This window comes from Haemorhous mexicanus, chromosome 13 (genome assembly GCF_027477595.1).
Source record: "Haemorhous mexicanus isolate bHaeMex1 chromosome 13, bHaeMex1.pri, whole genome shotgun sequence".
Taxonomy (NCBI): Eukaryota; Metazoa; Chordata; class Aves; order Passeriformes; family Fringillidae; genus Haemorhous; species Haemorhous mexicanus.
Genome location: NC_082353.1, coordinates 13,998,482 through 14,025,199, shown reverse-complemented (window position 1 = coordinate 14,025,199; position 26,718 = coordinate 13,998,482). Strand labels below are relative to the sequence as shown.

Below are 26,718 nucleotides of genomic sequence, written 5' to 3'. Positions count from 1 at the left end.
AGGAGAAATGTCTGCTGGATGCTGGTTCCCTCTCCTGCAGCAGTGAGCTGGCTGCCTCAGGAGACAGAGTGGGTATGTGACTGGTTGTACCTCAGCCTTGCAGGGCAAGGAAGAGAAAATCCCTGGTTTTAAGCCATCCTGGCACCTGACTCAAAGTTCTCAGAGGTCAGCTGGGGTCCCTGGATCAGACCTCTGTAATAAGCAGCTGTTGTTTCCAGACAAAGCAAAAAAAAAAAAATCTGATTTTCTTTGGCTTTGAGGATTTGTTGTGTTTTTTTAGAGCAGAAAGAGAACCTCAAAGGACATTTCCTTGTTTTCCCCTGAAGTCTGTACTCTTGGCTGCAGACCATCTCTCTGTACTCAAGCCCTCAAGTGCATTTTTTTCCCTTTGCCCCTGCCTGCCCTTTTTGCCAGCAGAGGAGCCTGGCTGTGTGTCACCCTCTGCCATCCCAGGGAGGCTGTTTCCCAGGTGGTGGCAGGTGTCCCAGCGAGGGACAGGGACAGTGTCCAGCACGTGGAACTGGTGAGTGGCTCTTCCTCACCACCCAACAGGGGTGAGCCCTGCTGTGCCCTGGGTGGGCAGCAAGCCCTTGGGGTCTTTCTCTTACCCCAGCACCTCCTTTCTCTTTCTCATAGTTAAAATTCAGGTCTGTCTGCCTTGCATGCTCTCCTCCCTGATTTCAGGCCAAAAAGAGTTTCCAGGCTGGAGTACCTGGGGTAGATCTCTGTCTGTACCTGGGCTGAGACTGGCAGTGCTGCTCAGAAAAGGGCTGATTTCTAGGCTGGGCTGGGCTCCTTGTGCATCCCTGCTGCTTAGAGTGCTGCAGGTGTGGGCATGATGTAAATATTTGCTTAAACCCATTGTACCCAAAGGGCCATGAAAAACACCCCTCTCGTGACCAGCACTGAGACAGTTTGTGAAGCTCCAACCTCCTCATATGCCCACAGAAAGAGATTTCTAAAATAATCCCATTCTAAAACTCCGATTTTGTGAAAAAAGGTGAGCACCAAAGCACATCTCTTATTTTGGAGGCATGAAGAGTCCTGAAAATCCTGCACTGTCTTTGTGAGACGAGGACACCTTTGGTTAAAAAAAACATATTACGAAACTGTGTTTCTCAGTCAGCTAAAATAGTTAGGCAGGAAAAAAGTGTTTTGTGGTTTAACCATGAGTCCCATGATGCTTCACCTGACTAAGCAGCTACTTCAGGAATCAATCCACAAATGCCAGATTTGAAAATAAGATGGGATATATTTATTCATTCAACCATAACACATGAGCAATCGAATCCCGGAATGCCTTCCCTGCTAACCAGGCTCCTTGATGATGGCCAGGTCTCTCTCATCACAGGAGTTGTGAAACACCAATTTGGTAATTAATCCTCCTTTTTTTACAAACGAAAAAAAGGTTGCCCAAATTCTGTAAACATGTTGTTTACTACTAAATAGCAGGAAAAATGGTCACACGTGTGGCGGGAGAGCCATGAGCTGCCAGCAGCCATCTGGAGCTGGCACATGCAGACTGATGGGTCTAACCTGACTGAATTCTGGCACTATCAGCACTCTGCTTCTCTCTTTAGTTCAGCAGTTATTTTTTTAGCCTTTCAGAGTCCAGAAGTTATGGGATTGGCTTTTTTCTTTTCCTGTTGTTGTTTTTTAGACTATTTCATAACGAGTGGGATGTTTCCCCTTCTTTTTTTAACCCCACATGCTGGATCCTTGGAAAGGAACCAAGCTTACTCAGTCTCTCTTCCAGAGAAATAGAAAAGAATATTTAGTTTTAAAAGAGTTAGAAGGAAGAATCCCTGTAAAGCTCATGTATCTTTTTGATCCTGGAGCTGAACTGAGCTGTTTATATAATTTCCTCAGCCTGAATTGCAGAATGGACAGGATTGAACACATACTTGGAACAGTTAGAAATAAAAATGAACTCCAAAGGCCAGAAGCCCTGGCTGCCTTGGAGCTTCTGTCATGCATGATTTGGGCTGAGCTGGTGCTGGTAACTCCAAGCAAACCTGTGTCCCTCTGCACAACAGCCTCAGCACAGCTGCTGCTCCTCTTCTGGTTCTGGTGGGATGTCACCATGCCTGGGGACAGGCAGGTGGGTGCACATTCATGGCACCTTTCCCCCTCATTTCTTGCTTTTAAACCAGATCGAGAGGACTCTTGGGAGGGCTTATTTTAGATGAGCTTTGAATTCCAAAGACATTGCTGCTGTGTTTCAAACCAACAAGTAATTTCGGTTAACAGGAATAACTGAAAAACTAGAGGCAGTTTTCTGCTCATTTGCTGTAAATTCATCCCCCTCTAAATGTGCAGAACTGTGTCAGGCTCATACAGATCTGCACTTGATTTTATAGCCAGGCAAAAGGTGTGAAAGCCATGCTCAACTTCCTTCAAGCCAGAGTGTTTATCAGAGGATCCTCAAAGTGCATCACAACAGCCCTTTTATAAATACTGACAATGAACACTTAAATGTGAATCAGGATCACAATTTGAGTAAAGGATTCTTACTTGTGGGATCGTGTATATCTGGGCCTTGATACCCAGTGTGGTTTTGCTGATGAAAACCAGTTAGCAAGCCAGTTGCTAAGGTTGTCTCTGGTGTAACTGCAGGCTGCTATCAGCAGCACACCCTCAGCTGAGTACATAAGGATCCAGATCCGGTCTCTTGGCAGGGCAGACATACAAACCCACTTTTACATCTGCATTCATGAAGGTATTTTGTGTTTTACTGCATTTGAAGTAGTGGTTAAATAGGGGAAGCTTTATCTCCAAGGAAAGTTACTGCAGAATCTTGCTGAGCCTTGGCAGAAGGAAATGGGAAGTTCCCTTGGAAGGGGCAAGTACATTGTTCTCCCTTACAATTAACTCAATTAAAGTCACTGGGAGTTCGTATTCTATTCAGATGAGGATTTGAGCTCTTAGGGGAAAAAAAAGGCCTTTTATCACCTCAGGAGAAGAATTAACTCCTCTGCTCTAATGTAGAGGAAGGGGAGGAAAAAACAAACTAGAAGCCATTGTTTACAAAGGATGTGGGGGAAAAACCAAGTTTGTTTATTTGATTATCTCTGCTGGCATTGCACTAAAAGATAAAAATAACTATATTTCACTACTAAAGAGGTTTGGAACTGTCAGATTTTCCCTGCACATGACTTATATATCTGTCTAGACAGAGAAGGGTGAGTGAAATAATTCTTGCAAGGACGCTGCCAAGGCTTACACACCTGCGTGCTACTGAATTATAATTAATGCTAACGAATGCCAGGCAAAGCTGGTACAGCATCCTTAAGGAATATGAACAGCCAAGGTTTCTTGCTGGTCAAAAATGTACTCAAAGCCATTAGCAAGCAGGTGTTAGTGGAGGCAGCATCCTCCCCGTGGCGCAGCACAGACACCTGTGTGTGCAGGGCTCGTGGCACAGGTGTGGAATCCTCAAAGCTTCTTTGTCTTTCCTAAGGCTTTAATGCAAAGTGCTGTTTTTCTAAGGAAGTTTTAGTTTCAACACATGTAGTCCTACCTGAGGTAAAGGCTGGTATAAGCAAATGGTGAAGGTTAGTGCCTAAAGGGGGATTCTTGCCCTACATCTTGAAAGGCACAGAACATTTGGAAAATGAAGAAGAACATGTTTTGTTCTTGTTTTGCTGAATGAAATGCAAAAGTCAGAGATGTTTTAAATTTCTGATCCAAGCTTCCCCAAAGGCTGAGTGAGCTGGCTGTGGTGTGCCCTGCCCCAGGTCCCACAGGGCTGTGTGCTGGCTCCTCAGGGGTCTGCAGTGTGCAGATGGGACAGGACAGGACAGACATCACAGCTGCCCCTTGCAGTGGCTCACCTGCAGGTCTGTTTGCTGGGGTGGTTGTTCTCTGCTGTGCTTGCATCCAGATTTTCACACACTTCCCACACTTGGGATGGTCAGACAGCCAGGACAGGCAGAAGATTTGTCTGTGTTTGCTCTTTCTCATTCCCCTTTGCCCACCATGGCCTGGACATTCATGTTTCCCTTACCCTTGACCCCATATTGCATCCAGCATCCTCTGACATCTTGCAGAAGTTACTTTTCAACACTTGGCTCCCACATTTAGTCTGGCCTTGTATTCCCTGGAGACATACATGTTTCAGATTGATGGGATGTGAACTTCCTGGTCCTGCAGGCTTTGGAAAACTGTGTGCACTGCAGTCTTGTGTGTCCTGGGTTCAGTGTTCTGACAGCCTGACCTTGCTGTGCTGTTGCTCTCCTTGGTGGAGGTTTTGCTCTCTCAGCATGGGCTGTCCCCAAGATGTTGGGAGGATGCACCAGTGCCAGGCTGCTCAGAGAGCTTTTGGTTTTTTAAAAGTAAAAACCATGGCACATCTCAAGATGTGTAACCTGGGGAAGGGGTTCTTGCTGTAGGAAAGGAGAAGAGCAAGAGCTATTTCGGCTACAACTTTGAGGCACTGGGACAGGCCTTCCAAGAAGGAATAGTTTGGTTTGGTTATTTACATTTTCAGGGAAAACAACATCAAAAAAGCATGTGTAATTTCTATTCCCTTGTCTGCTGTCTCAGCACCTCTCCCTTGCTCCAAGGGCAAATCTGCTTTGCCCAGTGACAGTAATTTTCCCCACATGAAAGGAAACTGTATTAAGGCTGAACTAAGCACTTTACTCTCAGGATTCTTGGCTTCCTATATGTGTCTTACTAATCCACAGAAGATGCTGATGACTTCATTGCTCATGGTTTTGTATCCCTTTGAGAAGGGATTTTGCTTCCTCCTTCCACTGACCAACAATCAATGATGTCACTTCATCTGTACCAATGATACATTTAAAATTATAGGTATTTTTAAAATGCAGATATTTTCCTTGCTTGTAACTCCCTGATGGAAGAGCAGGATCACAGTCTAAGGCTCCTCAGCCTGCCTCCATCTAACCTAGCTCTGCTTTTCTCATTGCAGGTAAATGGCACAGTGCTCCTGTTCACCAGCACTGGGATATTCTCCGTGGTGCTGGATGCATGTTCAGGAGCAGTCATGGTAGGCAGCACTTTGACACAGTTACCAGTGAAAACCCTGCCCTTGCAGTAACTGAAAATGTTCAAACATCCGTAAAAGAGAGGTAAGAAAACTGCTGAGACTCCACTTCGTGTAGCAACCTGTGGCTGATAGACAGAGAAAGGAAAATGATGTCATTTCATAACCAAACCTGTGCTCTGAAGAAATCTGACACAAATTAAAATGCACAAATCCCAGGCATCAGCCAGATAAGAGGAGCAGCATTTCTCTCCCAGGATTGTACAGATTAGAGCAGACAGAAATAGGTTTTCAAGAGAACTGGCAATTTCTTCTAAATAAGCCAGTCATTTTCCAGCATGGAGGAGATAAGATCCTTGCAATGACACTTGCACCCATCCCCATGCCCAGCCACTTCCTGGCAGCCAGTGATTCAGTTTTCCATTTTGGAAACAGGTCCATTTCTGTTTATTCTCACTGATTGTTTTTGTCTCTGGTGACAGATGAAAACCATAGGTGTGCCAGATTTTCCAGTGGGACTTTTCTTGGGTGAGCCAATGACTAGTCCTGCCTGCCTGCTGGCTCTCCTGCCTTGTGTGGGTCCTGGCAGTGGCCTGGACCATCTCTGTTTGTGTCTGTCCCACTTTCCTTGTGGTTTTCTGTGTTGCCACATAAACATGGAACAACAGAGATGGATAGATATATTCTTGGCTGCTGGCAGGAGCAGGTCAAGTAGCCAGAAAACAGACTGTCAGTCCAAGGCATTTCTGAGCAGTTCATGGGCAAAGCTTTGAACACTGCTGAGTTATTACATCTGCATTTCTGCACAGGAGTGTGTGCAGCTATCAGATGTGCACGAAGGGATGCATAGCCATGCAATGTCTGTACACTCAGTTTGTTTTCCTGGTGAGAATTTGCAGTGAGGCATTCAGCTAAATGTGACCACTTGTGCCTGCAATTCCCTGCAGGAACAACTCACTGGGGGCTGAAGGGACATCTGTGAGGACCAAAGGCAGGTTGAGGACTGACTGAGAATCAGGGCCAGGATGTAGATGGTTTCAGAGTCTCAGCACTCCCATAAGTCAGGGATGCACTCACAGTCATTTGGGCTTGTTTTGATTCCATGTGAAGCACAGGTTTAACCTAGGACCATTTAAATGGAGGTTTAAACCTGGGAGAGCTTTCATGGGATTGAAATTAAAGGGATTTAGGTGTTCTTAAAGTCAAGCATGCTCCCACATACTTTTCTGTATTGGAGCTTAAAGCTCTTGAAGATCATTAATGAAGGAATATTTTGCAGTCATGCAGTACTGTTCTTCTTTTCAGATCACTTGTCCTTGTATGCTCTAGAAATATCACAGACCTGCTGGGCATGTCTGAAATGTCAGTTTTTGTCAGGTTAGGTTCAGCAAAGCCTATTATCTTCCACATGGGAGGTAAGTGTATTTATTCTATCATGTTTCTTTGGCTCTTTATTGCTTTTCATGTTTCTTTGGCTTTTAATTAGGTTGGAAAGCACAGAAGAATTACTGGTGTGTATCCCACCTAAAAATGTACATGCAGTTATACAGTGGTTATCAATACACTTCCCACCACAACATGCCAGTGTAACCCAGTGAAAACCTCTTGGCTTAGGGATGGTGAGAAAGAGGAGAGTTATTTCTGGATTTTCACTCCACTTTGCCAGTGAGAAGTTGTATGCTGCAAATTTTCCATCCTAAAGGGAGCTTGGTTTTCTTAAAAAAAAAACAAAACAAAAAAAAAAGGAGAATCATTTGATAAAGATTCCATCTCAAAAGTTCCACTGCTTTGTGAGGAAAAACAATCATAACCTGAGAAGTTGATGAAAAACAGTCTGCAGTGAAATAAGAGCTATTTATTGTTTTGGATAGAAGGATGGTGAAAGCAACAGTTTGGGAGAGTCCTTATTATAATTTTACTTTGTATTGCTGCAAGAAATCCATTGGTATCATTGGTCCAGAAAATCCATGCTGGGCTTCCTACTGGAAAACTAAAGGCTGTTGAGTCCAGGTTTGGATGAATAATGTGAGTGATAAGGAAATCAAGAAAACAGCAACCTAACTTGATGCAGAGTTCAGGCCCTCTTACAGAGATCAGATGGAAAATTGAAAAAGTATTTCCAGCTTCTTTTTTTTGGAATGGAGGAGAGGGAGCGGGTTGCAGGGGGTTGGGGACTTTTCCCCACTGCTTTACTGAAATTCATATCAATTTCTGCTTGAAATTTCAAAGCTCATTGCTGTGACCATTCCAGGGGAAGACAACACAGTCTTTACAGCAGAGGCAGAGATTTCATTTCAGTGCATGTTTGATTCCTGAGAAGCTGCTTCTTCTTTCCTCCTTTGAAAAGCCAAAGTTTGATGTTTTCTTTTTTGTTTTTGTACTGAAACTTTTTTGTTTCATTCTTTCATCAAAGCCCTGAATACTTTTGAAAGGGATTTTTTTTTATTAAAAAGCAATCTTTTTTTTGTTTGCTTTGCCAAACTTTGTTCCCTGAACCACCTGTGCCATCCTCTTGGCTGTTTTGGGAGCTTGGTTCAGCCTCCTGCCCCAACTGCTCCAGGGGCACAAAAAGCAGCAGGCAGGGCCAGCACCACCCTGGGGACACTCTGCCTGGGCTTTTGTCCTGGCTCTGCCACGTTGGTGGCATGCTGGTGCTGGCAGTGGGACTGGGCTGCTGCTGGCTGATCACAAGCTGCCTCTGCTTTGCCTTTGCTAAGGGCAGGGGTGTTCACCCGTGTGCCTGCCCTGGTTTCCAGTCTGGGGAATCATGTTCTGCTCCACGAGCTTCCTCCTGCTGCTTCAGGTATTTGGACTATTTGACTTCACAGCTCCAGGACTGCTCTGTGCTGGAGGGGCTGCATTTCAGGGCAGGCTGGAGCATTTCTCCCAAGCACACATTGCTTCTGCCAAGGATAATGCACAAATCCCCAATCCTCCTGACCCCAGAGGGATCAGGATTTAGGGTCTTGTTTCCTGGTTTTGCTAAAACTTATTTAAATTAAAAGTGTTTACAGGAATAGTCTCGACCCAGCCAGCTGCAAATAGCCTTGGGAGTCTTTGCAATGAAAAACATAATATAAACACAAGACATTATTATTAAAATGGAAGAATACATAATGCCTTTGTACTTTGGGACAGCAGAGGACCAGAGCAGAGTCGACATGAGGAATAGTTAAGGCATAACAGGATAAAAGAGATGTAAAGTAATAAAAGAAGGATTCAAAGTGTCTAACCATTTTCAGGTAGTCAAATAAGAAAAAGTACCAGTATTATTTAAAAATAAAGAGTAAAACAATATTCCTGCTAACTGACATCTGGGTACCTGGCTTGGCTTGTTGAAATGCCAGCAGATCCATGAGGCAGCAAGTTTACAGCTTCAGTGAGGCTCTCTCCCACTTCCACTTTCCCTCTGCTGGATGTTCTGTAATTTTAATTCAAGAAATAAAAGAAGGGCTAAGAAATGTCCATGATGTGTGGAGGGACCCCAAGCTGTGCTGCTGGTAAGTGAACTGCCACACCCAGAGGGTCACTTCTCTCCTTGTGTCTGTTTTTCAGGGAGTTTTGCCAGGCTTGGCTATAAAGGACAAGCCAAACCATCCTGGATTAAAGTCTTTGTTCATGCTGGTTATCAGAATGCTGCTTCTCTTCAGCACTATGCTCCCTTGAAGCTGAAAGAATATCAGTGTCCTGATAATACTGTTGAGCCACTAAAATTTTGTTTTTCTCAGACCTGCCTGGAGCACATCCCTGCAAAGGTTGGGGTGCCCTGGGGCACTGCTGGGGAGCACCAGCCAGGCAGGGCCCAGCATCACCACCACCAAAACCTGCTGTTCTTACTAGATTGTACCAAACTGATGGTGTTCTCTTGCATATTTTATAACCAATAAATATATTCTCATCTTGCCCTCTGTGGTACAGTTTTATTTTTCAATCAGTGCCTTACAGAGCAGAACAGGAGCAGTCTGTGTGCTGCCCTTCCCTGGGGGATGTGTTTCAACATATCTGTGATTTGGTACCAAAGGTAAGTTTTAAGGGCAGGAGCTGCTCTGTGGTAACTGTGGGACTACAAATGAAATTTGGCGTGGAAATTTAGCAATTCCAGGGAAACATAAGCAAAGGTAGGGAATTCTCCTTTCATTCCTGCTTTTATCCATTAATGTCTGGTTTTTAAAAAAGGTGTCCATCTGCTGTGCCATCTTAGGTGAACTCACCAGCCTCTGCTTGGTCAGTGTGCAGTGATCTCATGACAATGTCTTCTAATCAAACTGAGCAGAGAGCACTACAAGGAGTCATAAATGTGTTTCTGTCTGAAGCTAATGACTAATCAAATGATGTTTGTCTAACTGATGTGAACACTTAATTCAGGACCTACAGGAATAAAACCCAGGATAAAGTATGTGCTGCTTAGGGTGAACTCTTGTGTTCCTTTCAGGCAATGCTTGTGTTGACTTTTGGCTCCCAATGAGGACTGAAATATTGTCAGTATTGCTGGCTAATTCTCTTTGCTTTATGTTTATGCTGCAGCTGTTTGAAGTAAAGATAAAAATACAGATTGATATGCAAAGTGAGAAAAAACTGGTGACCTCACTGACTGCAGCTAGGCACAAAGTGACCCTGAAATGATGAAAGAGTCACTTGGGTTTGAACATGATGCTACTTGGTGACACCAGTGAAGGGACAGGTGATTTCAGATCATCCCTGCCATTGAATAACACAGGCTGCTCAAACAGGTAGGTGAAGGTTGTGTAACTGATGTCCTGTTGTTTCTCTGGCATTCTCAGAAATGGCCAAACAAGTTGCTACAGGGAAAGGTCAGTGCTTTGTTGGCCAGACTTTTGCTCCCTGGTGAGTGATTGCTCTGGCATCCACACACCAGCCAGCTGACTTGTGCCTCTGAGTGGGGACTGAATGCCTTGGGTGGGACACTTGCCTCCATCACACCCATTCTACCATGGTCCTTGGATATGGGCTGAGAGGACACACAGAAGGTTTACAGGCAGAAAAGGGAACTGTGGCTCCATCCCCACACCAGGTGGGAGAGGTGAGAGTTGGGTTTGGCCAAGGAAGAGGTCCTGGCTTGCCAGAAAGCGTGAAGAAATCAGTGCTGCTGCTCAGTAAAGGTAAGATAAATCATGATGCGTGGGACATCATGGGGATGAGAATGGTACAATAGCCTGAGCAGCTGGAACTGACCCTCTAGGGAGATCCCTGAAGTCCTTTGGAACTCCTGGTAATACCTAATTGTTGTGATTTCTGATGCTGTACAGGGGGAAAAAAGCAAGATATTTTTGGCTCGTAAGCATAAGCCCAGCACTGGAACAAGTAGTTACAGAGCAAGCTTTTAGCTTCTTGGAGATTTATTTGATAATCTGTGACATGTCCAGACCCTGGATCCCAATAAAACTTTGCAGAGCTCTAACCCCAGGCTGAGACTAAACAATTGGCAAAGGAAGAGCCTGGTGAAGGAAGGAGAGGAATGTGCCTAAACCTCTGAAAAATCTCTATTCCTCCTCCCGCCCCAGAAGGAGAGCAAATGGCAAATGTCCTGGAGAGGAAGGCGTGGAGTCGTGGCGAGCCAGATGCAAACAGTGAAGTACCACAAAAGCAAAAAGAAAAATATTTACATCCTGATGCAGTTATTTGGGTAGTTAAAAGCAGCAGTTTGAAGAGGATTCAGGATGCTGTGATTCTCTTCAGCCACAGCACTCACCTTCCTTACCTTGGGAGGGAAAAGAGCCCTCTGACCAGGGACGCTCTGCAGAGGGTACTGTTCCTCCAGGGACTGCAGGGACATTCACAGGGATGTTTTCAGAGGCTGCTGCTAACTTGGCACACACCTGGAGCCCGTGTGAATGAAGCTGTGGGGTAAGTGCTGCATGGGCTTTGTGTTGGAAGGAAGTTGCTCTATTCCTCCTGGGATTTCCTGAGGGTATCCACGCATGGGCTGGGGTCCCCAGGGACTGTGTGTGTCCTCACAGCTAATCCAGGTGTGTCCAGCACATCTGTGCATTCAGGGTGTGTGGCCATTCTGGTCATCCCCAGGGCCTTTCTGCAGTGGCAGCACGAGTTTGGCTGGCAGCAGGCACAGCAGAGTCAGTGCACCCCGAGCCTCAGCAAATGGGGCTCAGCTTCCCACTCCTTTGGTGCCTTGAAAACTTCATGTGGTGGAGGAGGGTTTGATTCAGTGAAATGCTGAGCACTTCGAAAGCATGTGAAACTGGGACTCAGTCAGCCTCAGATGGGTGGAGTGATGGGAATTGCAAATGATTTTGTTTAAACAGAGCCAAAAATTGCTTCCTTTCCTCTTCAAAGTCTGTAAACCTCTGGAAAAAGAAAAAAAAAAAGTAAATTCTTCAAAAAAGTATAGCTTTAAAACCCCTACTTTCCCCCTTTTATTTCTGTCTCAAAATAGCTTGCCAATATTGTAACAAATTAGCAAACACCTTCTTTTTCTTTAATTTATTCATTGTAAAAATCTCCTCTAACTCCTGCTTCTTATTCAGAATCTATTTTTATGGACATAAGGAACCAAGGAATTTGCAGTGATGTTTATACAGAATATGTGAGCAGAACCTTCTTGTTGAGAAAGTTATTAGATAAATTTATAAGAAACCAAGGTTCACTGGGAAAACAGTCAGAATGTTGCTTTTGACTCCAGTATTGATTCATTGAGAATTAAAGTCTGTTCCTGAGTTTAATCCTCCTCCTCTTGCTAGTAAAAACGAGCAGCTGATGTGTGGGTGGCAAGCTGAAGAAAGAGATGTGGAGCAGAGGCAGCTATGCTCTGCCATGCTCTGGGACTGAGCAGCATTTCCATTAGCAATCCCCAGAAATTCCTGTGTTTATTTTCTGAAGGCTTTAGCTGTGCCTGTGGCTGGGTGTGTGAAAATCCCCTCTGTATGTCACTGTAGCAAGGGCTGGCGTGTTCTCAGGTCAGAAAAGCAAACGTGCACCTCAAATCCATCTTCCCAGCTGGGGCTAAAATGCAAAATTCCACGAGCTGGGCGAGGGGACCTGCTGCTCGTGCAGTGTCAGCAAGAAGGGAGCAGAGGCGTGAATTCAACAGCTCCTCCCTCTCTCAGGATCAGCTTCCTAATCGATGTTGGCCTCCCTGCATATGCATGGGGAAAGATGCAACAAGGTTTCAGACCAGAAACTGCTGCAGCCTCAGCATCAGTGGTGGCTGTGGGAGGGTCTGGGCTTGGTGCACCACGGCCCTGGCACTGACCCCTCAGGGTCTCTGAGAGCATCTCCCTTGCAGAGGAGGCCCCTGGGGCACTTTAGCGTTTGCTAGGAGTTCACTCCCCATCAGGTAAAAGGCTTCTTTTCCCTGTGAGCCTTCCCTGTTCTCTGCTGGATCCCCACTTTGCCTCCAGGCAGGTTGGTGGTCTCTTTCACTGGGCAGTAGCAGCAACAGAAGCCACATCTTTGCTGCCCCTGTTTGACATCTTCTTCAGGAGAGATCAGGTAGCTGCTGCTTTTTTCCAGTCCTTGCCTCATTTTTAATGGTTTGTGAATGATCCCACTATGCCCTGCTTGACATACTGAAAGGAGCTGTCTCCAGCAGATGCTGAAGGTGCATCCTCCAAAGAGCGTCAGGTCAGGCCAAAAAAGCACTTCTGAACACCCAGTATTGGGAGTAACTTTAAAAAATTTTGTTGCCAGGTTTGGGTGGCTGGTCCAGAGCTGTGCAAGGGGTCCAGTCACGGCGTGCGTTTCTGAATGAGCCTGGAGAGCTCCACTCTGACCCTTCAGATTCAGGGTGTCTGTGTGACCCCAGCATGGGAGGCTCCAGCTTCCTCAGAGCTTTTCTTCACCGTTTTGTTCTCAGGATTGTCCTCAGTGTGCTGCCTCCAGCATTAAACCATGGGGAGGGTGGTGGAAGGGATTCCTCTCTGCAGTGTGCTCTCTAATACAGCATTGCTGCTGACACCTGGTAGTGGCCAGCTGAAGACCGATGGTTTCCTGCATCTACTTTTAGCATTGTCTGCTGCTATTGTTCACTTTTTGGAAAGGTTCAGCAGCTGGGAATCATTTCAGAGAGTCTGCCTTGCCAGATCCAAGGATATGAGTCCCACTTGCCATTGCCAGGCAGCTTTTAATGGCTAGATAGAAAAGCTTTTCTCACCCAAGAGAGAAGTCCCAGATGGTATTTGAGAAAGGCTGGAGATGTGAGGCTTAGGCAGCCACTTGCACGGCCCTTGTGCTCTGAGAGCCCGAGTCTGCAGGGAGATTTGTTGACACTGGTGGTTACATCAGAGCTGGAGCCTGCTCAAGGATGTGTGGCTGTATCCCCTCAGCTCCCAGCTGAGCCAGGAAAGCGCTGCCTGGCAGGAGATAACTGCTCCTGAGCCTGCTCCTGCACCACAGGGACCAGGGGAATCACTATCTCTTCCTCCTCTTATACTGAACAATCAAACCAGACATGCCACTGCTTGGACCCAGTATTTGGGAAAGATGCTGAATGGAGAGGTTTAGAAGGAAAATTCCTGAGATTATCCTGCGAGCAGCATTTTTCCAGCCCGGTGTTAGTCAGAGCTGAATCAGAGGAGTCAGATCCTCTTGGCCCTCTTGGCTCCCAGCCTTTCCAACCCAAGTGCCAGTTAATACTAACACTGCAGTGAACTCGGGCTTGCTGTGAGCTGAATCAAACACCCTGCCTCAGCCACAAAATAAGCAGGATATTCTTTGGACTGGGGCAGATCAGACACTGTGAAAACATCGGAGCCCTGGCACACAGCTGATGCCTCTGAAAATGACATGTCTTCCCAGTGTCTGATTGCTTGTTTTGAGCTCTGCTGATGAAGATGGATGCAGTCAGGGAAGCAGTCCCTGGTGAGCAACAAGGGATATAAAATCAGAAGCCATTTTCCACAACCTGATGGTGAGTACTGTGCAGCTCCTGGCTCTAAAGAGAGCAAAGGCTGAGAAATTTCTTGGTGTAGTCTCCTACCTGTTTGCTACAGGTCTGTGTCAGAGGTAAGGTTTCAAAAAAACTCCTTTGAGCTTTTAATGGGGCAGAACAAAAACATTTCTTTGCTACCTACACAGCAATAGGAGAGCAAATGCATGCCACTGTCAAAAAACCAGTCCCTTCTTTTTATTCCTGTGAAACCTTATATCATCTGAGTATATATTATGACCAAACCTCACTGGTTGGAATCTGGCTTTATGGAGCACTAACACACAGTTGTGTCCACACTGTGAGAAATGCTGTTTATCTGCAATGACCATCCTGTGGTATTACCTCTTGTTTAGTTCTTCCTCAATCATTCCAGCAGAGCCTAACGACTGGGTCTGCAGATCAGGCTCTGTAATAATCACTAATAAATCCTGGCATTTTAATGGTGACTGCTGTACTTTGGGTGCACCTCTAATAATGTTTCTTTGAAAGAGCTCTGGCTTATCCAAAGCTGATGGTTAATGCTGTTAAAATGTCAGACACGTGCAGCCTGGTTCTAGCACAAATTCCACGGCGGCGGCGCTGCTCTCTGATAATGTGCATCATTCCAAGTTATAGCACTGCTAAGTGCATTCCTCTCTTCCACTGCTCTCTAACAGCATTTCAGCACCTGATAGACTCTACCAAGCCCTGAGTCTATGCTGTTTCCAGAGCTCAGGGCTGTCAAATACACTCTACCAAAGCAAACAAACATTTCCCTGGCAAAATATTTCCTGTAAAATCTGGTCCTAGTGCTATTTTTACTGCAATCACTGGATTACATGTGTTTTGAACCTGTCATTGTACTTTGAGCTGTGGCACCTTTATGAACAGTACAGATGTGTTTTACATATACACTACAAAATTTGCACCAGAATAAATCCTGGCTTCTTCCATTCTCTTTCTTGTGTTTTTGTTGTTGTTTAACAAGTGACATGGAAAATAGTGTTTGCTTTTGCTCTAAAGAAATTGGGGTAGCCTGGAATTGTTTTTCAGTGGTTTTTTTGTGTGTTGAACTAAACTGTGTGATGCATACATTTATCCAGTTTCAGCAGTGGGATGTGACATGACAGCTACAAATAAATGTCTTTGATATTCCCCAGACACTGGCTTATATGATAAAACCTGAAGACTCCAAGGACTACATGTGAATTTTAAACAGTGCCTTATGAATACAGAAGTGGGTGTCCTTGCCTCCCTGTGAATACACATGTCCATAAATTGTCATGAGCCCGGGGCAGAGCTGCAGAATCAATCATTGGAGACCAGAGAGAATCACATTAATTCTAACTTTGACTTTCATGACACTGCTTGTTTGTTTTTGCTGGGGGTTGGCTACGGAAGAACCAAAAACAACATTAGGTAGACTGGATTCAAAAGCAGCTTTTGGTTTTGCAAGAAAATTCTGAGCTGGCACACTACATAGACAATATTTTCTCAGATCTGAAATCTAAGAAACTGCATGCTTCAGGTTGGAAGTGTGAGTACAGTTTATCTGGGGGTTACACAGAACACCACTGCTAAAAATGTGTGGGTGTTTTGGGGGGAGAGAGGTGCCGCCCAAAGGTTACTCCACAAAAATTTGTCACTCTGCAAACGCCTTCTCTGTTGTGTTTCATTACTTTCTAGCACATGTGAATATGCAGCCCTGGAGAGTCCTGACACTGGATGTGTTTATGCCACATTCCTAAGGCGTTTTTGGTTACAGCTGGTGGCTGCTCTCTGAGTGTCTATTTGGATTCCCGAGTGGGTTGATCCTAAACCAAACAAAGGGTGAGGAGCTGCCCATGGCTCCTTGCTCTGTTCAGGCTGCTCCTGAATCAGTGCAAAGGTGTTTTCACCCTCTTCTTCTTTCTCTTTTTTTGTGGTTTTTTTTTTCTTTCTTTTTTTTGGTGCCGTGAATGAGCTGAGGAAAAATAAAAAAGCGACATTTTCTTGATATTCTTTTTTCACAGTTGTCCATACAGAGGATTGAAGATCCTGAAGAATGGCTCTACCTACCTCCAAGAGTCTGGCTGGAAGTTTGGGGTTTTTTCTGTTCATAGTCTCTTCAGTAAGCACAGGTAAGTCTTCTTGCCATGGGGAAAAAGGGTATGGTTTGTAATGCTATTTTTAATAGGTTTAAACTGACCAGCTTTTCACTCTTTGTATAAAAAGAGTCAAGGAAAGAGTGAAAAAACTCAGGAGAAAAGCAATTTTCTGGTGTGCCAATATATCCAGTCAAGGGCAGCTGGAGTGGCAAAGACTGGAATTTCTGAGCAGGTGAAAGTACCCTCAGCAATGCCTCAGACTCTGCCACACATCCTTAAACCAAACACAAACCCAACAAACTGCCACAAAGAAATAGCAAAAGAAACCTCAGGTCTAATAGCTGTGGCTGAGGGAGGTGAAGGCAAGCATTCTCCTGCATTTCTCAAGCCCAGATGTGGAAAGCAAAAAGCTCTGGCCTGGGACACTCCTGTCCCTTGGGTTTTGTCTCTTCCAGGCTGGTTTTTTACTAAGCATTTTAGGGAAGGGGGAAAGGGGAACTTGATTTACATATTCTGTATAGAGCTAGTTTGGAGGTTTGTATTTGTTTGGAACAAAGAGACCATATGTCTTGCCCCAAACACTGCAGCTGCATGAAGCAACCTCTCATTGTCATGCTCAGGCCCTTTTGGTCAAGAAGCAAACATTCAGTTAATGCCTTGTGCTGGGTAGGATTTGCACTTTTATTTTAAAAATGACAATGAAGGCAGTAATCAAGCTGTCAAGGTAACTGGACCAGCTGGCAGAAGATGCTCAGCCTGATGGTGTCATTGGCACAGCAGATGCTGGTGATGTGCAAAGTTCCTGCTACAAATTGGTTAATGAAATTGGGAATTTGGGTCCTCTGCTTCTGGTTTGTTGGCTTTTGCTGTTTGTCATCCCAAACACCAGCCTAAATTCCTCTTGATTTCCCCTAGGCTTCCCTGTGTGCCTCTCTGTTTCAAAATAATGAGTTTGGGGGCACAAGTTATCTTTTGAGAGTGCAGGAAGCTCCTTTCATAGTAGCATATTCAAGTAAATGGAAAAATGAATAAGATTTTATCCTTTACATTTGAATTGATTAATTAAGGTTTAATTGATAAATTATACCTTTACATTTGAATTGATTCTCTTGGTTTTATATCACTTCTCATCATGAGCAAATTTTTTCTATTATCCTTATTCTCAGGGAAATAACAGATTTAAAAAAAAAAAAATTGTTTTCAGTGTGTTGCACTTTATTTGAACATCTATTTACAATGCAAGCCCCATTCCCTGTCTGAAACATTTATCTTTTCTAACTTTTATTAATTCTGTGTGGCTTCTGGTAGGAACCCAGAAACACCTCCTCATTTTTCTCAATTACTGTAAATCAGAGGGAGTGCCTCTCACATTATTAATGCAATTCCAGCTTCCAGCTGGCACAGTGGTATCAAAATCAGGTCCTGGATATTTATCTGTATCTGACTTGCAGCCTGGTAGATTATTGTCCCTCTCTGATTTACTTCATGTATATGGGAAAAGTTTGCAGAGAGACAGGTCTATGCAGCCCACAGGAAACATCCCTCACTCACCTTGAAAACTGAGATTTATTTGGGCTCTGGAGACTTTAAAGCCAGGGCTGGTCCAATTCTATTGTTTTCTTAAAATATGAAGCTGGTGGAGGAATGCGAGGGCAAACTGAATGCAGATGGACAGATTTTGTTTTTGTTGCAGTGGAATTACAGATGTCCTTCAAGTTCCACAGTGGCAGCACAAAACAACTGCCTGTTGACTGCACCAGTAGCAGGAAATGTTTCCTTGCTTGGATTCACATCACTGTCCTTTCCATTACCTGGAGGCATTAGTACCTGTGGGGCAAAACCCACCCAACTTTTCTATACCAAGTTCCAGAGACATAACCCTGCTGAGGTCAAGGTGTTTATCCCATACCCATCATCACTGATTTGTTGGTCCTGTACTTTTCTCCATGGTGCTTTTGTTTTAAGGGATAAAAATTGCAGAGCTGGTGAGAACTCCCAGCCCTTTCTGAAGGCAAAGGGCTCATTGTTCAAACTTCCACTGACCTCAGCTTCCAAGGATTAGAAAGGGTTCTACCCTCAGAAAATATGCATCACACTTGAGACTCTCACTCACAGTTTTGTTGATTACAGTAAGACATATCATATTTGTTGATTAGATGCTCACATATCAACTGAGGTTGTACCAGGGAAATATTTTATCTGAAATAAATAGTTGCAACGTGAGACTCTTGCATGTGGTATGAGAGCTGTTCAGACCAACACGTCATGGCAGCCCATCATCAAATTGGTGTGTGGAGACTGCAGATGTGTGATCCCAAAGTGAATGAATCCTTATTGCCTCTGCCTGGAAAAGCTCACAAACCCAGATACACTTGTGAGGTTCCTGGTGCTCTCTGTTACTGGATGTGCTGGTAATTGCTTGGTGCTTGGTGTTTCCATGTTAGTTTGGTCTCTTTTTTTATCTCCAGGGAAAATATATAATGCAAACATATTTTAACATTTTTATATTAATGAAAGCAGGTTTTTGGGGGCATTTTTAAAGGTAGTAGTTTCATCCTTTTATCAACACCTTCCCTGGGCTTTGTGTATAGATGGTATGAACAGAGCTACATGTCACTGCAGGAAGGGCTCAGTGAAAGTCCCTCTTCAGTAGTTTTCTAGAAACTGCATCCCCTGCAAGGCTCCTTTGCATTGGGTTTTTCCATTCTTCCAGAAAACAGAAAACCATACAGCTCAAGCTGTTGTTTGTTTTCTTTTGGTCGTGACCCACATGTGCCCTGGTGCACTGAGGTATTGCTGTGTTCCAGGGAGTCAGCCAAGAGGCTGATGCTGAATGCTACTGTAAAGATGCCCAGGTGCAGAGCTTCCTGTCTCCCTCCAAACAAGCACTGACTGTCCTCTCTCTCCATCTTTGCCCAGCAGAAGCAGCTGTCACATGTCCTGACAGAGAGCCCGAGTTAGAAGTCTGGAACCCGGGTCACAATGAAGAAAACCGCGTTGAAATCCGCAAGGGCAGGAAGCTGCTGCTCTCTTCTTCTGCGACTGTGCACTCCATCCACATCACTGATGGAGGTAAAACCTGCTGCTGCCAAGGCTGCCTGCACTCTGCTCTCCACTGGGACTGTTTAAATCCCTGGGGATCGTGCTGGGAGAGCTTCTTGCTTCTTGCTGAGAAGGGGGTGGCGACTGGGCAAGCCCAGCTTTACCTCAGTACAGGGCTGGGTGGCAGCTGAGGTGCTGAGACTCTTTAGCCATTGTGACCAGGCTAATTTCTGTCCTGTCTGGAGAATTTACACAAGTAGCTCAGTGTAATTACCAGCTCTACTTCTGCAATTTGCTTCAAAAACATTTTTTTTACCAAGCCACTGGCCTGACAGCATCATACTGCAGCAGTTGTGTTATCAGGGCCTCAGGACAGGGCAGATGCTTATGTCCCTCTTTGTCTCCAGGGACAGAACCATAGTGTTGCTGGCATGAATAGCTTTCATTCATCTTAACTCTAGACTTCTGTCTCAGTTTTGAATGGGTCCTCTTCCATGTAAATCTTATTTGCACTCTTCAAGACCTGGACTGAATAGAAACCAATGTTTTCAGGATTTGTATTGAGAGATGTTTTGGGGTGTATGAAGAGAATTTTTTAAAAACTGAGAAGACAGTTCAGCACTGGGTTTAGCACAATGATACCACAACCTCACATGAGCTGCTGGGTGATAAAGCAAATGTCATAACCTTCTCTCCTTAGGAAAATTAGTGATCAAAGACGATGTGCAGCCCATCATTCTACGCACAAGACACATACTCATTGAAAATGATGGAGAGCTGCACATTGGCAGTGAGCTGTGCCCTTACCAAGGCAATGTGGTCATCATCTTATATGGGCGGTATGTATGCGTGATAAAATACTACCTTAGAACGTTCTGGCATCTCTCTTCCATGTCAAGGAATGAAAATGTACCTTAAAATGACATGTTCTCAGGTATACTTATCATCAGTGCTCTGGGCAAAGTTCAGCAACTTTTTAACAATTTAAACGGCCCACAAAAATTGATGCAGGTTTTGGATTTTTTTCTCTTCTACTGGGATATGAACACTGGGGTGTTTGGGCATGCTAGAGAATCAGTATGCACCTTCCCACAACTCAAACTGATTTTCCAGAATAGGCTTAAATCCTGAGGAGTTGTTTTTGTCTAAAAGTTCTCCTCTCTAAACCTCCTTTCTTTCCATATGGGAGTTGTGAGCTGAAGGATAATATGTTTATGTCTTGCAGATTGGTACAGGATCTCTTAAAATTTCAAGGATGCTAAATTAATATTTAATAACCACTGGACCTCTTAGCTCCTGGTTAGGGTCTTGCCTGCCTCCAGAATTCAAAAACACAGATATGCCATTCAGTCTGGGCTCCAGGCCTCCTCTGGCCTGGATATAATGCATATAGCATGCATAAGCTATGTTCCCAATTGCTTTTAGTCCTTGGTAGCTGCTACTATTTTTTTAAATGGGCAGCTCCTGATTCTTGGAATACCTGAAAGAAATGCACAGCACACTTTGAGCCTTCTCTCCTTGGGTCTCAGCAGCACAAGGAGAGCAGTTCCTTGACTCAGAACAATCCAAACCTGGTCCCTTTTCTCCCTCCCTGCTTTAGAGCGGATGACGGCAGCCAGCCAAATCCTTACTTTGGAAGGAAGTACCTTGGAGTCAGCAAAGGTGGCACTCTTGAGATCCACGGAAAGAAAAAACTGTCCTGGACTTTCTTAAACAAGACTCTCCATCCTGGTGGCATGGAAGAAGGTGGATATTACTTCGAGAGGAGCTGGGGCCACCGAGGTGTCATTGTCCATGTTATTGACCCAAAGACAGGGGCAGTTGTCCATTCAGATCGGTGAGTGACCCTTTGGCTGCCTGGATGTGAGGATTGTGGGGAACAGGCTGGGGACAGCATCTCAGCAAGCTCAAACACATTCCAGCATCTTGTTTGAATGGGTGTAATTGCATGTCTGTGCAATTCCTCCTAGACCAGCCATCTCCAAAACCACAGAGTGAGCAGTGTTACACCTTGCAGTTTGTCAATTAGAGTTTAATCAATTTGGCTTAACAGAACCCCCTAACACACCCTGCTAGACAAGTGCTCTTGCAGCAGGGTAATGCACAGTGAGCAATACAAAAGAGTACTTCCTTTAGAGCACTTGCTTTTCAGTACATAAAGGTGTGGTGAATGCTGCAGTAAATGTTTATGGGTGTTTTTGATCATTTCAGGTTTGATACCTACAGAGCAAAAGAGGAAAGTGTCCGCCTGGCTCAGTACTTGGGGAGAGTTGCAAATGGCATGATCCTGTCGGTCGCAGTGAATGATGAAGGATCCAGAAACTTGGATGACTTGGCCAGGAAAGCAATGACCAAACTGGGCAGCAAGCATTTCCTCCACCTTGGGTTTAGGTATGTGCCAGTCCTGCCAGTTCTCCCAGCACAGAGGCTTTATTATGTTCCTGAGATGTCCAAATAGTTCCACTCTTTCAAAGTCACAAAGTTCTTTCACATGGGAAAAAAAAAAAAAAAAAAAAAAGAGGGAAACATCTCAATGTGCAGTTTTAGCAGGCAATTAGATAGTTTCAGATGCACTCAGAATCTATATTGGGTATTTTTATTAGCAGATTGAGGAATAGCATATGATTCACATTAAAAAAGATGGTTTTCCAAGATATTGTTCCCACAGGTTGCTTATTCCAATTTATTTTCAAGCCATCCCCCAAAGATTTAGGAAGCACATTCATACACACACAGAGGATTAGATGGGCTGAGCATGAGGGAGAGCACAATAATTGCTGTGCAGCCAGCACATACATACAGACACACATACAGCACATTCCTCTGCTGGTCCAATACAGGTCTGGGGACTTGTGCAGCACTGAAATTTAGCAAACATGGATTTATGGTGTGGACTGTAAATACTTCTGTGGCCAAAGCAGTGTCTGTGTTGGCACGCAGACTGTTGAGAATATTTGCTATTTACCCAACTGTAGCCATTATATTTTTTGTGTTTATCTGAATTTATGTAGGTTTTTTAATGAGGCACTGAGAGGGTGTCTGCAGAACACACACACACACACAAAATCTGCATTGTAGGGAGAAGTGTTTCAATACAGTAGTTTGTGGAAAGAGACATCTGTCAGCTGGGCACACACAGATGGAGCAAGATCTGGGGTGGTTGATGGAGAGGTTGTGTCAAAAGTTACAGGGGCTCCTGGGCACCAGACAACACATTTCAAAGAATCAACAAGGAGGGCAGAAATGGTCTCCAAAACCAGGCTATCTCCACCACTGCAATTCTTGCTCTCAGATTTAGACCCTGTATTAGAGCCAGTAGCCTGCTGGGTGTTTTTTCAAATGCTGGAATCAGGGAAAGAGAACAAGATTTTTCAATCATATTATGATTATACTTTTTTCCTCAATGTTGCTACAGGAAGGAATTGATAGTTTTTGCATATGTTTATAAAAGTAAATTGCACTTGATATTTTTAGTCTGCTGTGGTGTTTTAATGCAAGTTTCTCATCATTTTGCCATCAATGTTTATAATGGAAATACTGCAGAAATTCATCCATGGAAGTGTGACTTTCAGTGTTGCTATTGTTTGCAGTCAAAAGGCTAATCCTTGCCATGCTGTTATCTGAAATACCACAAAATTGCATTCCATGAATTATAGAGACATGTGGATAAATAATGAGGTAGTAATTGGCCAACACTGTCTTCCACCAGCATACTGGTGTGTGGAAAAATATCTGGTGCATTATTTAAAATAACATATTTTTAGGAGTGTTCTCAGAGTTTAAGTTCATCAGTTCTCAAAAACCACATTGTCTGGATGGCAGCTGGGGCCAGACTTAGAGAGGCAGTTTGATGGCACCGTGGAACACAGGCAGCTTTGGGTGTACCCAAGCTTTTCCTCTAAAGCAAATGGAACTTCCACTTCAGTGAAACAAGCTTTAGGTATAGTGGATTGCATTTCAGATACATCTATAACTATGAATAAGGATGTATGCACTTGACAGGTGCTTTTGGAAATTTTTTTTTTAGTATCTTAGAAAAAAATGCTCAGAATGAGAAAATTACACACGTGTGTACACATTTTACCCTCTGTGGCCATGGCAGACTCTGACTAAGCAGAGCAGATGGATTTTTATTTCTAACATGCCTGCCACCACTCCCTGCCCAGCACTGGGGTTTGCTGGCTGCTCCTGCTGAATCCTGGCTGTCAAATCTTCTCTGCTCCTGGCGATGGCTGGGGCTGGCCATGGGCATCCCTGGGAAAATAAGAGTGTAATTCAGTCATAGATTGTGTTGGTTTCTGGAGGGGGTGTTGGTGGGGGTTAATGGGCAAATTCCTGTCCATCTCCACTTGCTCAGTATCCAGCCAGATTGTAAAGCTGTGCAACTCCCCCTTGCTGTAGCAGAGCCGATGCACAATGCTGATTTATTCAGAATTGTTTCTGTGCTCCTGGAATCTCTTTTAATTGCCTATTTGCTGAGTCCAGAACATTCATTAGGAATGAAAGGAAAATCTTGCATTCCTCTCCTATTGTTTTCCTTCTGAAAAGTGTGTTTACTCTTTCAGTGTGAGCCATTTTTCCCCCCTTTTACTAATAAATGAAGAGAAAGCCTTTTTGCACTTGATGACATAGTTATTCTCTTTGGAATTCCACACAAATATCTCCTGCTTGGCTCTGGACTTCCTGGTCGCTTCATTTCATACAGCCCAAACAGATTGCATGTGTCCTTATGTGTCAGGGTTGAACGACTTTAAAACTATTTTTAGTGGTAAAATAACTGGGAGAAACAAGTATTTTAACACATGAAATGGGGCCAAACCTTGAGATGCAGAAGTGAATAACTCCTTATTCTTTAAAAATTTTTTTGAGATCATTTTTGAGGCATCATAATTTTTTGTCGTTTGTTTTGAATTTGGTTTACCAAAATAATAACAGTAACAAAAAAATCTATCCTGACTGCTGAGTGATAAAGTGTCCTTCCTGATCCCATCCCCCTTCTCTCCCTGGATGGAGATCACAGCCTGTCAGTGCCTTCAGCAATTGGCACAAAGGCAAATTTTCCAGCAGGAGCATCTGGCTCGCTGGCAGGCTCCCGAGGCAGTGGTGCTGGCAGCTCCCACCCAGCCTGGTCAGGGCTGGGGCTGAGGACACGCTGCTGAGACAGTGTCCCCTTGAGCAGCTGTGTCCACCAGGGCCATGGCACAGCCTGGGCTGCACCAGAGCTCACCCCGAGCCTGCCCCTGCTGCCCCCAGAGCAGCAAATCCCAGCAAACCCCAGCTCGTGGTCTGGGTGTGCTTTAGTGGCTCTCTGGCAATGTCTGCATGTGTTTTGTTCTGGAGTTCCAGACCAGAGTGGTTTGGAACTTCACTTGCACCAATGTAAGGTGACCTGCAAGACTCCTGATGCAATTGAAATGACCAAATATTTATAACTATAGAGACATGACCTAATCCATGGGAGTTTTTGGTAATTCAGGACGGTCTCCCTACCATCCTAAAAGCATATTTTTTATTCTCTTACTCATTAAGAGCAGATATGCCTGAACTACTTCTACTTTGAAGATAAAAATCCCCCCGACCCCTCCTAATTGGGCTCACCCCCAAGGTTGGGAGGCACTTTAGTCCCTGTCTCCATTGTTTTCTCATCCTCCAGGGTGGCTGAACCCACTTGATCAAAAACCATCAGATGATAATGAACTGAACTCTGACTTGGGATCAGGTTTGAATAGACAACTCAGAGCTGTAAACCTTTATCCTTGTTCAATGTTCAGTGTTCAAAGAAGGAAACCAGATATGCAGAGACTATCTAAGAATTTTTACTGTCCTTTGCCAGCCAGTCTGTCTATTAGAAATTCTCATGGGTCATTCCAAAGACAATTGTCATATACAGGGTTTCAGCATGAGCTAAATTTATTTAAGCAGAAGTGGTTTCTTTTCATATTCCTCAGTGTATACACATGTACACACACACACAGAAGATTTATTTTTAGGCTCCCCAAGGAGTTGCCAGTGTCTCTTGGGTCTGTCATATACAAGTTTCTTCAAACATTCATTTAAAAAACAAACACACTTGTTACAGTTTTAAGTGGGGATTTGTCTTCAAATTTGCTTCTCTTCTGATTTATTTACTGAAGAAATATAGAGTGTTAAGATAATATTAATTTTAACTACACTGCCTGTGACACTAATGAGACTGTTTTGGATGTGGTGCCTCTTGAGAAATTTAGGGACATTGGGCTATAAGAAATATGCATCTCATACTTAGCATTACTTGATCATTTCTCATTTTCATTTTCCAGGCACCCATGGAGTTTTATTACCATCAAAGGAAATCCCTCCTCTTCTGTTGAAGACCACATTGAATATCAAGGTATTTAATGCACAAAATGCTGTCTTGACGTGATGTCTGGGAGTTACTGGACTTACAGCTGAGATTAATTTGATCAATGGAGTTTATACTTCCCACTGCATTGCATCAAAGCTATGAGCAATTGGTGGTTTGACACATTAAATTGAATGCTCTTTTTATATATTGCTTCTTCCCACTAATGCATCTGAAGCAGCTGAGTGAGGGATAGCTTAGGCTATCCAAACCTTTAGCTAAAAGGTGAGATCCTGCACCAGGGTTAATCCTTCTAGCAAAAGTGAGCTCAGACACTGCCTCTCTTAAGACACAAATCTGTGGAACAGACCCAGTTCACACCAGCTGAACATTTAATCAGTGTATCCTGAATTAGTAGCCTCAAGTCCTCCTGTGAGCACTGTTGAGTTTCTGTCTTCTCATGACATGAATAACACAGCTTGCTACAACATTAAATAAAAATAGTAATAAATGACAAATAATTGTGGGCTTTATTCTCTCTTCATTTTTGAAGATTTTTCTTCCTCATTATCCATGCAATTGCAAAAATGTCTGAAGCCTCATTGCAAGATTAGTAATTTTTTCTGGAAGTTGTGCAGAACTAATTTTGAGTAATGTAGTCAAAGTATGCAAATATGCACAGACACAATTATTTTAAGTTCTTACTCTTAACAAATTAAGTAAAATTCAATGATTTTACCAATTGATTTCAATGATTTTACCAATGTTTTGTTTTTTTAACAGGTCACAAAGGCTCAGCTGTGGCTAAAGTATTCAAACTATTCAAAGCTGAGAATGGAGAACATTTTAACGTCTCTTCAACCAGCGAGTGGGTTCAAGGTGAGGGGTCTATGGGGTCTATTTCACTTGGTGCTAGATAGCTGACAAATAGGGTGAATCATCCTTTTTCCTGCAATCCTTTTCCATTTGGGATGAGTGGACTTGCTAGCTGCTATTTATGTCATCACTAAACCAATTAATGATCACTCACAGATTCTTCCCCCAGTTGTCTCTAGGACCCTCTGAATAACTGGGATCCTTTTTCCTTTTCTGCACTGGGTATGAAATTCCATCTCCTATGGTCTCAGAGATCACACACAACCTCTTCTTTTCACTGCACAGTCATCATGCCCATGTTTCAGACAACACACAGTAGCTGGTGCAACTTGATCTGAAGATCAGAGATGGCAACTAAGGCAGACACAGATCCAAAATCTGTATCTATTAATAATGCTTACAGTGCACACGCCAATTAAGAAGCTTTTAATAACTCTGCTCCCCCCTGGCTGGTTGCACTTCACAGCATCATTAAAAGTGGCTGACAGAGTGGCAGGAA

The 26,718-nt window shown here is 44.0% G+C and overlaps 1 protein-coding gene and 1 pseudogene across 4 annotated transcripts in view; both read left to right on the top strand.

The window, feature by feature from the left end:
* Positions 1 to 8,912, top strand: part of LOC132333404 (cell surface hyaluronidase-like) — a 41,027-nt pseudogene extending 32,115 nt beyond the window's left edge.
* The window catches only part of CEMIP (cell migration inducing hyaluronidase 1), a 101,840-nt gene that overhangs the window by 34,837 nt on the left and 40,285 nt on the right, over positions 1 to 26,718 (top strand). The window contains exons 1-8 of one of the 4 annotated variants that reach the window (XM_059858501.1): positions 12,139 to 15,722; positions 15,905 to 16,012; positions 18,899 to 19,051; positions 19,722 to 19,860; positions 20,622 to 20,858; positions 21,233 to 21,412; positions 25,321 to 25,391; positions 26,127 to 26,222. In XM_059858501.1, the coding sequence (XP_059714484.1) occupies positions 15,937 to 16,012; positions 18,899 to 19,051; positions 19,722 to 19,860; positions 20,622 to 20,858; positions 21,233 to 21,412; positions 25,321 to 25,391; positions 26,127 to 26,222 (952 nt within the window). In that variant the 5' untranslated portion in view covers positions 12,139 to 15,722; positions 15,905 to 15,936. Of the gene's footprint in view, positions 1 to 12,138; positions 15,723 to 15,904; positions 16,013 to 18,898; positions 19,052 to 19,721; positions 19,861 to 20,621; positions 20,859 to 21,232; positions 21,413 to 25,320; positions 25,392 to 26,126; positions 26,223 to 26,718 lie in introns of those variants that run through there. The other 3 variants (XM_059858503.1, XM_059858502.1, XM_059858500.1) reach the window with 3 other exon arrangements.